This window comes from Grus americana, chromosome 1, assembly GCF_028858705.1.
Source record: "Grus americana isolate bGruAme1 chromosome 1, bGruAme1.mat, whole genome shotgun sequence".
Classification (NCBI taxonomy): Eukaryota; Metazoa; Chordata; class Aves; order Gruiformes; family Gruidae; genus Grus; species Grus americana.
In genome coordinates this window covers 133,074,876-133,088,643 of record NC_072852.1, presented here as the reverse complement: position 1 = coordinate 133,088,643, position 13,768 = coordinate 133,074,876, and the positions used below count along the sequence as shown (strand labels likewise).

At 42.6% G+C, this 13,768-nt stretch overlaps 1 protein-coding gene across 4 annotated transcripts in view; it reads right to left on the bottom strand.

Annotated features, from left to right (window-relative positions):
- MAP7D2 (MAP7 domain containing 2) overlaps nt 1-7,576 on the bottom strand; it is an 86,862-nt gene extending 79,286 nt beyond the window's left edge. For 2 of the 4 annotated variants that reach the window (XM_054811223.1, XM_054811242.1), the window contains exon 1: nt 7,323-7,564. In XM_054811223.1, coding sequence (XP_054667198.1) covers nt 7,323-7,365 — 43 coding nt within the window. In that variant the 5' untranslated portion in view covers nt 7,366-7,564. Of the gene's footprint in view, nt 1-7,322 lie in introns of all 4 variants that reach the window. The other 2 variants (XM_054811236.1, XM_054811230.1) reach the window with 2 other exon arrangements.
- Nucleotides 7,577-13,768: the final 6,192 nt, after the last annotated feature.

Sequence of the window (13,768 nt, the reverse complement as noted above, 5' to 3'; positions counted from 1 at the left end):
ATGGCAAAAGTTTCTCTTCAGCTGACAAGCAGCACACTATCAGGCTATCCCATCACAAGCACCTCCTCCCACCTCACCACAGCAAGTATCTGTCTGTCCAGCTGAACCAGATCATTAGTTGATATCACCTTCCTGAGGGAAGGGAAATTAGAAATTAGCTTTGTATGACTGGAGTTTTTTCAAAATGAGGTTTATTTTACTTGCAGTATAACTACATATTTGAAGTTTATTCTAACTAAATAATCAAGGCTAGTTTATTCAGACTGGACTATTCTTCAAACTATCACTGATTTACCACTTAGGTGAAAAAGCAGCGGTGCTCTCCCTGGCCTGGCATGGGAAGACCCCTTCAGCACTCTTGCTGAAGTTAACAAACCCAGGCATGCCACACTGCCTTAGGAAAATGTGTCTTTCTTTTCTGATGAAAGCCACATTAAGAATTTCAGTATTCCACCACACCTACAACCAAAATTAATTACAAACTAGAAATATTTGCATGAATGTTTAGCTGAAATAAAGAAGAGTTCTGCTAGCTTCTGCTTGGCATGAGACAAGTAATTTGATAATTCATATGGATTGAACCAAGCAAGGCATACTTCCAGATCTTACTTAATTGAAACAAAACCACAATACCTCCTCCAGCATCTGGCATTAAAACAGACAAAACAATCAGATATACTAGTGTTGCTAGTATTTTCCTGAAGATTTTTTGAGATGCTTTTACAGTAGCATCCACAAAAATACATGTTACCATGTATCAGTTTATCCAACACATCCTTTTCCATCCTATCAAAATCTCTAGGTAGAAGTCACAAATTTTAGAGCCTCATTTTACTCATTAAAATCACTGCTAGGAAAAAGGAATACTTAAAAAGAAATTATTCAACAAAGGGAGGCAGATTTATGAAGCTTTATACACTCTCTTTTAAAATGTTTGTTTAATGTTGGATCCATGATGCTGTTAAGGCTACAGGGCATAAAATCCATTTCTCTTTTTGAGCAAGTAGATGCATTAATGTGCATGTGGGGCCAACAACCAGTTGGCTCTGGCATGAAGGATCACCTCAAGAGGCACCCCACACTAAAACGTTCATTATACCAAACCAAGTTAACACATATTAAGTGGACCGGACCTCTTGGAAGGCAAATACAAGCACACAGGAATGACTTTACAGAACAATAGATATAATTATTAGTTAAGAGGTTGACTTCAAAAGTTTGAGTATAGAAATAAATTGTTCAAAGTACAGAAAAAGGAGAATTTCCAGATTTTTTGCACACCAGAAAAAGGATTTGAACGCCCAAGACTGTGCCAAACGTGTATTTACTCTTGTAACAGGAAAAAAAGCTAAATAATCTCTTCTGTTAAATCACTACAAGAAATTCAGCTCAACACTATGTTTTCCAAATTATCCCAATCGATAAAATCACATACACATAACACTGGAACACAAAAAGTTGCACTTTCCATATTGTAAAGGAATTAATTTAACAAAAGTAAAACATTAATAAGAGACATTTGCTACTGGCACCTTTATGCCAAGAAAAATAATATGAAACCACAGTGAAAGAACAAACTTTGGCATACTGACAAACAGTTTAAAGCAAAATGACTTCTAAGCAAACAGCTACCACGACGCAACTGTGCGAACCCTGCACAACATCAGGAATACTTCTAGCCATTGCTGCTTTGGACATTCTCACTGAAAAGTGGCTAAAAAGCAAAGAGGAGCCTACCTGCTAAGTAAGTGAAGTTTAGATCACAGAAATGCTTTATCAGTCTTAGCAGAGCAGACATTTGTCTGCAGCACCTTAATACTGCAAGGATGATCAGCTTCCTCGTGATCAAAGGAAAACAGACACAAACACATGAAAGCAGTAGCAAAAACCTCCAGATATTCAAGTGCAAGAGAGGAACTGATGTTCCAGAATTTAGGGCAAAACATTTCCACACAGTTTGATCTAGCATTCAGTAACCAAAAATGATATATGCAAATAATACAGTAAATGAAAACAAGCACATACTTCACAAGACTTCACATTGCAGAGGAGATAGACATTAAATAGTTAAGGAAAAGTGTAACGACTGCAGATAATTCATTTAAGAGTTACAGGAAAAAATGAAGAAGAAAACTAAGATGTAACCAACAGGCATTTTAATATATTAACTCATTATATCTGCAGAAAGCCTGAAATATATGTGCATTATGTATGTACATACAGGACACACAAGACAATTCAAAACCAATTCGGTATGAAACACTTTGATTATTATTTCACTGCAACAAGAAGTACTTTACTAAGGTCCTTACAACATTCAGACCTATAGAGCGTGATGGGTGGCAAGGTTTTAGGATCCTGGCAGTTTCATTATATGAATGAAGAAAAAAAAAAGTGTATTATTTGAATAACAGACAGAAAGTCTGGTAGATGTGTTACAGTATTTAAAATAACATAGCAATAATCTTCAGTTTCTTTCAATTTATTTTTTTATTTTAACGGTTAGACAGATTTCGACTATGTAAAACCCACTTACCTCTTATCTTTACACCCTCACATCATCATCATCGTTCATCATTGTGGAGATAAGACACAGTGAAAGGTATTTCTAAATATCCTATCTAAATAAAGTCCAGGGTAATACTATGCTGTAAAATACCTCTGTGATTAGCCAAGATCAAGATTTCAAGACACTTTTTTGGTCAATTTGGTAGATAGACCACTATATGACTTAAGGAGCACTAATTCACTGGGTGAACTGCTTGAACACAAGTTTAACAGGAAAACTAACACACACCATGTTCTTACATGCACTACTTCCAACCATAGAAAATACACAGGTAACATATCAAGTTGTGATGGAAATACCAAACACAAGTCAATTAGCAAAATAACTCGGAAATTATCTAAATGTCAGAAACTATGCAGGTTAAAAAAAAATAAGTCTGTTGCAGTACTGAAAGAACTTTGCTTTTGATTACTGTAACAACCTTGGTTGAGTTACAGCATTACTACTCCTTCCATTATTTAAAAATATCATCCAGATTTTTCTCTCAGCCAGTAGGTGTGTAACACCAGTGTATTTAATGTACTTACTGACCCGAATCCACAGCACACAGAGCTGAGTATAACCTGTCACACACAGACGCATCACCTGAAAGGTAACTCTATCAAACAGGACCTAGAAGATACACAGACCTCACAAAATCCAAAGTTATCAGGCTGAGAACAACTGTGAAAGCAAAATAAAAAGGAAGATGGAAACAGGGGGGAAGCAACTGGAGTTGGTTGTTACTCAACGCAGTTAGCATTCCTATAATTTGCATCAGTTTCCTGATCAACTGTATTTCCCAACTCATATGATCCAGTTGTTTATAAAAATTCTATACAAACAATACTAAAAACCAAACCAAAACAACACATAAGTGGATATAGAACTTAAACTGAGAATAACTGCCTCTAGGATCCACTCAACAGCTTGAGCCAGTTGTAAATGACAGGCTGAAAACTGCAATGCCCTGTCAGAGTGTTGGTACAAAAAACAGATTTCATGAGGAGCAGTCAAGATAACTAGAACAGAGAAAAGCCAAACAAGCTGCTCATCAATACCAACACCAGGACCTTCCGGCAGAGAAGAATCACACATGAAGGAAATTTTTTTTTCTTTTTTTAATCACCTGAACAGTCCAGAATTAAACAGAATGAAAAGCCTTGCTCATACTTTTCTCTAGCCTTAAAATGCATTTGTAAGTGAATGACAGATAGATTTTAAAAGCATTTCCCCTGCTGGCTTTGCTCTGCACACATTAAAAGACCAATAACTAAGAAAGTTATAATGGTATTTTATTTATTCATGAGACAAAAAAAGCCTTACTACATAAATCTTCATACAACATGCAGGATATATCATTTAATTTACATTAAATATGTACATACTCCTTCAATTAGCATGTCTAGAAATAATTAGCTAACAAAGAAAAAAGCATCCCTGATGCCTTTCCACTGCTATGGATACGCCAGCCACCAAAGCACACAGAGGTATGTGACACTGTACAACAGTGTCTTACAAACACTAAAGTTTTCAGATGCTTTACTTTACTAACATGTACATTTCAAGCAACATGCCTTCCTTTTATTTCCGCAATCTTAAAATTCAAAGGCAAGATATTTTTCTTCACTGCAATTTAATGAAGCTTAGTTGGAAAGGGATCAGACTTTTTTTTTTTTTTGAAAGGACAGAGGCAAAGTCTGTCAGATGTTACAATATTTTTAATAATAAACCAATAAACTTTAGAGTGTGTAGTGTATTAAACTGCTCTGAACTAAACCCAATACTTGCAAATGGCAACATCACATGAAAAGCAGCAGATGAATTAACCTTGGGGATAAACAACCTTGAATGTCCATATATGAGAGAAAATAATATAGTACACAAAAAAAAGAGAGTATACAGTTGGAAAAGCACTGCTATCAAGAAGAAAAACCCACACAGTATTTTTAAAGAAATACACACATGAATTCCTTTCACACAAACTGTTTTTGTGATACATACACAGTCTAAGTTGGCACAAGATGCAATTTTTCTTAAGTCCTTTTAGGGCTGACCAACTTTTCTATAAGAAGAAAAAAAAAATATATTTTACTCTGAAAACCAGAGTGTTCAGTATTTCAGTCTTTCAGAACATACACTAAGCAAATTTCACCAGGCAGCAAAAGGGAAGAGATTCAATACTGAGCAGCTTGTCCATCAAATGCTATTTACTCATTACCATTACTACAGATGGCAGCAGCAATAACGCCTACATCCTGGTCACCTAACGCTCTCCCTGACAAAAAGATTCCTGCAATGTCTTCTCAGGCTGTAGCATCCCTATCGTTTGGCACATGCCTTTGATTTTTGGCAAAGGGAAACACTTGAGCTCTGCAAATATTATTTGCTTGTGCCACAGAATTTTGCTCCTTTTTGCAGAATTATAAACCATTGAACAATAGTCTCTTCCCTAGCAGTCAAGAGATGGAAATACCTTCCCTTACTGCAGGCTTGTTTGTTACAGCCTGATCTAGGCAGAGACTCTGAAGTGATGGACATGCTAAATCTGGCGCTCCACTTTCATTGCCATCCTAGCAATACCCTCAGCATTGGAGGACCCTAGAGATCAAAACTCAGATGCCATCAGAGAACTACAAAGTTTGGGAAGGGGCATGGTATCTGCAGCCACCGCCTATCACTGGGAGGGGCACTCCTTCTGGGGGTAACACACTGGGAAGGAGCATTTTACTATGGGACACGGAGGTAAGATTCCTCCTATCACTATGAAAAAGATGAGGACTCCAGGACCAAGATGTACATACAAACCTTCGAATTAAAAAAGTATCAATTCTGCATCCATGTTAACAATTTGCATTCATAGCTGTTGTGCTTGCTACAAAATGGTAAATTGGGTCCCACAAAAAAGTCTCATTCTCTGCTGCAACAGATCCAAATCCCATCCGCACTGCTGTCTGTAAAACATGCCACAAGCATACAATCTTTTACACCACATTGTATATTATCTTCCAGCAGCCAATTCAAATAAAATAACAGATTTGGCTGAGACGACTCTATACTGCTGTGCATAGGCATTAGTGTTCAAATGTCAATGTTTGACTCAAAGTGATTACATCTGTCCATGCCTGTCCATACTCTACAACACACAGTCCACTTGATATCATCTTCAATTACACAACGTGTTGCCTTTTCTGTGGATTCTCAGTCTCATACAGGGTGAAAAATAGATTAGGTCCTGGTCTACCTAATGAGCGTAGCTTTTTTGCAACATTTGCCTCTGGAGTTAGAGATTATAAAGTAGAAAAACAGAAGAAGAAAAATGTCTGGGAAGAGTGTAAATGAATATTGGTCAGATTTCCTTATGCTTTAGAGAGGAGGTGAAAAAAATTTACAAATATAAATTCTGAGCATTAATTGTTTTTCTCCCTTCTCTTCCATGTGAAACATGAAAAAACAGAGACCCAAAACCTAAAAGCACTTGACTGCCCAACCACAACGTCTTACCACAGGAGCTGTGACTGCTGGGCACAGGAGAAGGGCAAGGAACAGCAAACACAGGCGTTCCTCGCTCCCTCCTCAGCTCCCCACACAGCATTACCTCAGAAGTCAAAGACTTGTATTCTTCCCACTCCATAAATTTGGCATAAGAACACTTCCTTATCTCCCAAAGCAATTGTAAAGCTACTTTTAGAAACTACAGTGGCTTAGGACAAGAGAGAAATTAATTCCCTCTTACGCCCCAGGTTTAGATGGTTTGCCATCCACAAAGCAAAGGCCACAAAGGTAATGGTAATTAAGGTAAAAGTATAATGAGCAGCTGTCTAACACCTTAATCACCACTCATCTCATACATCCAGCCAGGGAGAGGTCATGTGAAGAAAGAGCTGCCAGACCCACCCTGACACCTACTCACGAAGCCAAGGTCAGGACCACCAGCCTTGGCCCTAACACCTCCTGGTGCTGGGGGACTCCATCCCGTGCCGCATGCAACCCCATACGCCCCAGCAGCCTCCAACCACATCTCACACATCCCCTCGGAAATTATGTTCACTGAGCAACAAGGAGGCACCTTAATAGGATCTGTGCCTATAAAAGGGCTCGAAGTGAGGCGTTCACGCTCGATACCAGCTCAACCAGTTTGCTGCCCGGGTTGGCAAACCAGCACAGGCAGGCCCAGGCACCGCTGAAAGTGAGGTTTATAAATCGTTCCCTCCCCGCTTTCCACTTTGGGGCAAAACCAAGCTGCCGCCCTCCCCGGCAGCACCGCCGCCGGTCGGGGAAATCGCGGCGGCACACGCGGCTGCTGGGCTAGCCCGACCCGCCGCACAAAAGCCACCTCATGGCAAACACCTCCCGCACCACAAAGGCGGCACCAGGCGGCGGGGGAAGGGGCACGCCGGGGGCCTCGGACGAGACCCGCTCTGCGTCCCCGCAGGAGCCACCAACCGCCGGCTCCCCCCGGCGCCAGCACACCGGCGGCTCCCGCTGAGGATAACCCGCCTCATCCCTCCGCGGAGCCGGGGCCGCCCCCCCTCCGCACCCCACGGCGGCCCCGGGCCCGGCCCGAAATGGCGGCCGGACCCTCCCGCCGCCCCCTCAGCGCCGCGCCGGCCGGCACCTGCCGGGCAGGCGAGGGAGCGACCCTCGCCCGCCACCCCTTGGGGCTCCGGCAGCCCTGGTCCGGCTCGGGACGGCGCCGGGGGCAGCCGAGGGAGGCGGGCGGGCGAGCCGCCGTCCTCCAGTACCTGGCGGGGCTGCAAGGCTCATCCCCTACCTGTCGCCCGCGGGTAGCTGCGCGCAGCCCCCGGCTCCGCCATCTTCCTCGGCCGGTGGTCACCGCCGCGTCCTGCTACCGCCGCCGGGGCTCCGCTCCGCGGCGCCCTGCGGCCGCCGCACAGGCGCACTGCCCCCCCCGCGGCACCTGACACCGCGCGGCGGACGGGGAGGAGCGGGGCTGGGCACGGCAGCCGACGGCAGCCTGGTGCCGCTCGGCGGTGGCTCCTCGCCCGGTACCGCCTGCGCGGGGCGGGGGCGGCTCCCGCGCCGCCAGGTGCTGCCGCTGCCCCGCCCCGCGGCGCTGAGGGCGGGGGGGTCCCGCCGGTAGTCACTGGCTGGAGCATCGCCTCACCCCGATCCCCGCTGCACCCTCGCGGTAGCTGCGCCGGGGAGCGCGCACCTCGGCCGGCGGGCCGGGCCTGGCCTGGCCGCAGGGTCTCATCGGCAGGGGAAGCCCGGCCTGCGGCACTGCCGGCTTGCCACCTTGCGCCATGGGTTTGCCCTGCGTTTGGCGAACCTGTACATTGGCGAGCAGGCGCGTTTAATCGGTTTGTCTCGGAAAGCCAAACAACGCGCCCTCTGGCCTTCCAGAAAGTCCTGCCATTTTTTCCACGTTTTTCCAGATTTTTCCACCCAGGAGGTTGTGCATGCTGTTTGCAGCCACGCGCTGCCTCAGTTGCATCAACGGCAGTGGAGAAAGGCCACAAGCGTGTCCTCGTCCGGCGGCGGCTGCTGGTGGATCCCACCCCACGGTGGTTCCCCCATGCAGGGATGCGGGTGGCCCTTCCGGCTGGGCTGGCCCTGCGGCCACGGAACCGTTCTGTACTCAGAAGAGGAGAAATAAAGAAACAATCCTCTTTTTTTTTTTTTTTCTCCTAAACATTTCTATGCTAGCAGTCGAAAAAACACCCAGAAGTTTAACGCACGGCTCGTGTATTTGGTTTGCTCCCGCCTTCTTGTTTTTGCTGATGGTTGACAACGTGGGGATGCCGGAGCACTACAGGAACGCGCGGGGCCGTGGGGCCGCTCCTGCCCTGCTGCCTCAAAACCTCGCCCGAGCTGGTACTAGACAGTGAAAAACCGTATTGCCTCCTCTTCGATGCCAGTCTGCCAAAACAGAAATTTAAGACATATTTAATCCTCGCACTTTCCATTCTTGCTCCTTTTGTTCTATTCTTTTTGCCTAGCAATTATATTCCCATTGTATTCTTCTTTAGCTGAAAATACAGACTGTTGTCAATATAAGGGGATGGAGGAGGAAAGTATTTTCAATTTACTTTTTTGGAAAAACATTTGCTTTGTTGTTCCTGATGTGTCTCCAGTAAACTGCTGTTTCTTACTAAGTGCAGATTATTCTGTTGGGACTTGCTTGTCAACAATTTGTCTTTCATCTGTTCATTCAAGTGGTGTCCTCGTGTTTGGGTTCACACCTCAATAAAAGTTTAACTACACAGATTTAGTTTTTGTTGGTGCTTATAGTAACAATTATTCCTGATGTTGACTTATCAGTGAAAGACTTTATTTTTGCTTTTTATAATTTAAAAATGTTTCATTTGACATTTTCATGCCAGCTGTTTCTCAGCTGGGAAAACTTCTGTCAAGGGGTTTAACTTAAAATGATGGCTACCTATCTGAAGATGAAATTGTACATGTTTTTCATGTACAAACATAATTTTGTTCATGTTACAGAAAAATTCCTACGTGTCTTATTGTAGCTGTGCCTCCTGCTTTCCAGGGGCTCCTTTGGCAGCAAAACCAAACAAAGGAAGACTCTCCCGTAATCTTAATTAATCTTCAGCTTGTTGGTACCCGATGAACACACAGGAAAGAACAGCTGGTCTCAGTGCAAGTTACGTGGGCTTAGTGCTGAGGGAAGGGCATCGGAGAGGATGAGTTTTCAGGACTGGGAATTAGGAAAGCAGGGAGTGGATGTGGGGGGTACAAAGGGACAGGAAAAGATGGAGGAGCCAGAAGCTGGAGAAGGGGATGTGAGGGTATTGGGGCAGGAGCAGGTGGTTGGGTGGAGAGGGATGGACAGGACCACAAGAGGATGTGCCCTGAGGAACGTGAGCCGACTAGTGCTGGCTCTCGAGTGGTCATGAAGCACGTTAAGTGTAGCAGGTCACATGGAGAAGTAAGTAGTCTCCTACGACTGTAATCTCCTCTGATAGCTGGCTCACAGCCTCGCCAATATTCAGACTGGGAGTCTTGCAGTGAAAAGAAGATTTTAAAGAAAACTTAAGCAAACTATATGGAAAACATTAAAGCTCCAAAGACAAAAAAATTCCCTATTGTATTGTATGTTGTATGTGATAGGAGTCAGTTTTTAAATTACCTTTGCGGAGAGTTTTTTCCACAAGACTCCTGCCTCATTCAATGCAAAGGATGTGTTTAATTAATGTGTAGTTCTTCAGTGTTTCTTTTCATTTTCATCACATAAAGTGGAATCTTTCATGTCATACTCACTGTACATTCTTCAAACCCTGCCTTGAAGGCAGGTTAATTAATTTCCATGATGGCTTTCCTGTGGTAGTCTCGTAACTCCTTCAAGCATTAATAAATTTAACTTTATAACAGCCTTCTAAGTTGAAGTAGTACTATCATCATATTTTACACACAAGGAAGAAATAACAGAAGGTAATGGATCTGGAGTTGTGCGTAGTTGTTTGTTAATTCTTTTATATTGTAGAAGTTGGCAGGTTGTTTTAAAGTGGGGAATAGTGGATTTAATACAGTGTGCATCTACCAGCACCTAAGAAACAAGACCATAACAATTCTTGCTCAGGTTTGACTTTGAATACCTTGTGGATCTTTAACCAGACATAGTGGGTTACTTACAATCTACAATGCTTTGGCGTGCCCTTACACCCGGGAGTCAGGAGCTAGCCTCAGACGTATCTGTCTATCCTTCTTTATGACAAACAGAGGAACTCTGGGGAAATTTTTAATCTTCAACTTTTAAAAAGGAAGTTATGAATGGTTTAATTTTGCCCCTACTTCACAGAACAAGATTATTTTCTTGACTGTAGCAGCTAAAGGGACTTTTCCAGCTGTGATGGGACCTCAGCCAGTGTCTGCATGCTCAGAGCTGGAGATGCCACCATGTCCCTCTCTGACTCTCCACCCCTCACCTCACGCTACTGACCTTCATATCACGCTAAAGGAAACCATCCTAGAGACAGCATGTCACCACGAGCACTGTGAGGGTCTGCTTTTCAGTGATGGGTGAAGGAGTACCTAACCTGAGAGCCCTACAGCCTTGGGGAGCTGAGGGACGGGACCCCCAGAACCAGGAGCGTGAATTACCACAGCAGTGCCCATGAGGGCAGGGATTCGGGCTGGGGGAAACTGTGTGTGTGCTGGGCTGCAGCCTCTTGCCATCAGCTCTCCATCATGGATTATAAGGCAATGCAGGAATTCTCCCAAGTGCAACTTTGTAAGGCACGTTGCGTTGAGCCCTCTGGTTGGGAAAGTGTTTCATTGTGGACAGTTTGGTTATTCTGCTTTCTTCATCTGATGCCCAGTTTGTCCTTCCGTGAATGAAACTCCGGTAAAACTTGTTCCAGATTGTTGTATTTTAAAGCGTTTTTCTTTCTTTTATGGTGTGTTGTGTGCTGTTAAAATCAACACTACTTTGGGTTTCTTTCGTGGAAAATATTTTTCCCCTTTTATCACAAATTTTCAGCAGTGCTGTATTTAAACAGGTCTGTGCAAATATTCATACATGAGCTACAGCAGGTGTTGGTCAACCTAAGTCTGGGAAAATCTCAGAGGTAAATCTGCAGAGAGGTAAAGTCTTAAAGCCAGTTCAGGATGCAGGCAGAAAGAAGCTGGAGGGACTGCTAATTTTGCCATCTTAACAGACATAAAAATAAAAATTGTCAGAAGTGTAAACTAATTTGGAAAAGCTTGGCTTCTTTTTTCAATGTTTCTTCTATCTTGTGGTTGTATCTATGCAACCAAAGCCATCTATGCCTAGGAATGCTTTCAAGGGAAACAGAATGGCGAGCTCTGAGCAAACCGGACAAATATACGATGTAACAAATCTATGACTGTCCACAGTTTCTGCTCTGTTTTGCCATTTTGAATCAATACCAACAAGTGGAGAACCCAAAAAAGTGAGGCAAACAGAATGGCGGCCCGTGGTACTTCAGACAGAGTGATTGGCCCGGTGTCATGCAAAGGCTGCGTGCCAAAGATGGGAAATCCGGTTCTCCCAGGCAATATTTGTCTGCCTTAACTTCAAAAAATCATCCTTTTCTGAAACTCCTGGAAGACCAGTGCCTCATAACTTCTGAATGAAATTGAGTGCTCGCACCGAAATATTTTTACAGACAATACAAATTCATCTGAATAGAAGTACTCCTCTTCATCAGGTAAATTCATGTCCTCCAAGCAAAACAAAGCACGACTCAAAAGTTAGAAAGAGTTGTAACACATACATCAGAAACTGAAGAAAGGTGGTGGGTATAGCTAATTATAGGTATTCCTGATTGTTGATATATTAACTTAGCACTTTAAGCGTTCCCCTAAAATAGATTATAAATCATAACTGTACTTAAAGAGTTATCAAGAAATTAGGTTAGCAAATGGCAGACATGCTTATGGACTACTTGACTGATAAGAAATCTTCCTCAGGAGAGATCAGTCTTACACAAAAAATTTGTGGGCACTGAGTCAATAAACTGAGACACAGTATGATAACTGAGAAAATCTTTTTTCCCCAGTTGCTTGAGACTGTTCTATAAAACACATTGGTGGTGTCAGTCTTGAAGCTACATATCAACAGCAAAATGGTGCTCTGTTTCAAAAAGCACAATTTTGAAATCAAAAGTCATGGTGGTATTTCTAAAGGACTTCTACCTTTTAGTCATGAATGTTTTTATAAAATACTGCTGAATTTGTCCTGGTGAAATGGCTTCGATTTCTGTTTGTCTCTCACTGTCTAAGAAGCCACCGGCAGAATATCTGCAGGAATTAAACTATCTTTTTAAGTTCTCTTGATTGAAAAGCAGGACAAATGTGCAGCTCAGTCTGGCAAAGCTTGAACTACATCTGTCTGCTTTATTTTTGTGTACTTTCATAGCTAAGAAGTGTCATTCAGTGAATAATATCAGCCTAACATTGCAATAATTTTTAGGATGAGTCATGATGGATTGGTTTTGTATTTGTCATTTGGCATGTGAAAAGTATATTAGTTCTCCTAATGAAATAAATGTACATAAAACCCCTCTACGTTGTTAAATCACACATCTTCTACCCCAATATCCTATGCCATATATGATTTTTTATACTCCCAGAATGCCTTGAACTAGGGGCATATTCTCACTTGCCTCATGCATTTACGTTATCTTTTGAAGTTCAGCCGGAGCTATTTGACTTGGAACAGGTTGACACTAATGGGGTCAATCTTCACAAAAATAAATTAAAAGCGAGAAAGAGAGGAACTCTCTCATCACCTTGTCCTTCATTATTTACTGACGGCACAGGCATTTTAAGTCATGTACAAACATAGCCCTGCCTACACACTCTGCTTTACTGAGCACGGTAATAGGATAAACAGTAGTGGAATGCAACACAAACCTATTTCACACCTGATTTAAATTGAATATTTTTTCATCAATGTTTCATTGAAAGGGTGATATATATTATTTCTCCAGTTCTCCTGTAAATAAGACCTTCCTTATTTACCACCAAATACCTGCTTTTCTCCTCCAGATTCAAAACCTTGTGAGCCATGAACCTTAAGAGCTGCGTTATTAATTGCTTTGCAGATTTGTGGCCAGGTATCATTGGGGGATATGAACAAGTTAGATTTTGACACGTTTTGGATTGCTTTTGATTCTGGGATTAAACTAAAGGTTCTTTACTGCAGTATTAGGCAAAGAAAAGGCAAAAGCTCTGTTAGCTTTTCATGCTTTAACAGGATGTGACACTGTCTTAGCATTTGCTGGGAGAGGCAGGAGAAGATAAGTCTTGCTTAGGAAGGGAAGAATGTCTGCCCTGCAGCCATAGAAACGTTTCTATGTTTCTCTTCACCACCTGCTGAAGTGATTGATATTTGCCTGAAGGATTTGCAAGTATTTGTTGTATTTTTGTTCAACTGCACCAGCGTACTTTGCCAGGAAGATGAACATTCCTTCCCCAGCAGTACATCCATCCACATGGGGAAGATTATGTCATGTTCATATATGACAGAAGCATGGACAGGAACATATCTACATCAGATTAATAATGAGCTCTTCTCAAGGTTATAGAATATCAAATCCTAAGAGATTTCTACTCTGATTGAATGCCTAAAATAGCATTAAACTAATTAAGTTTAGTAATCATTGAATAATAATTATACTGCATTAAATGGCAGACAGTCAGTAGAGCATTAGTTTTTTACCTTTTTTTTGTTAAACTAGCATCCTGAGTATAATAAATTCAGTCACCTTGAAG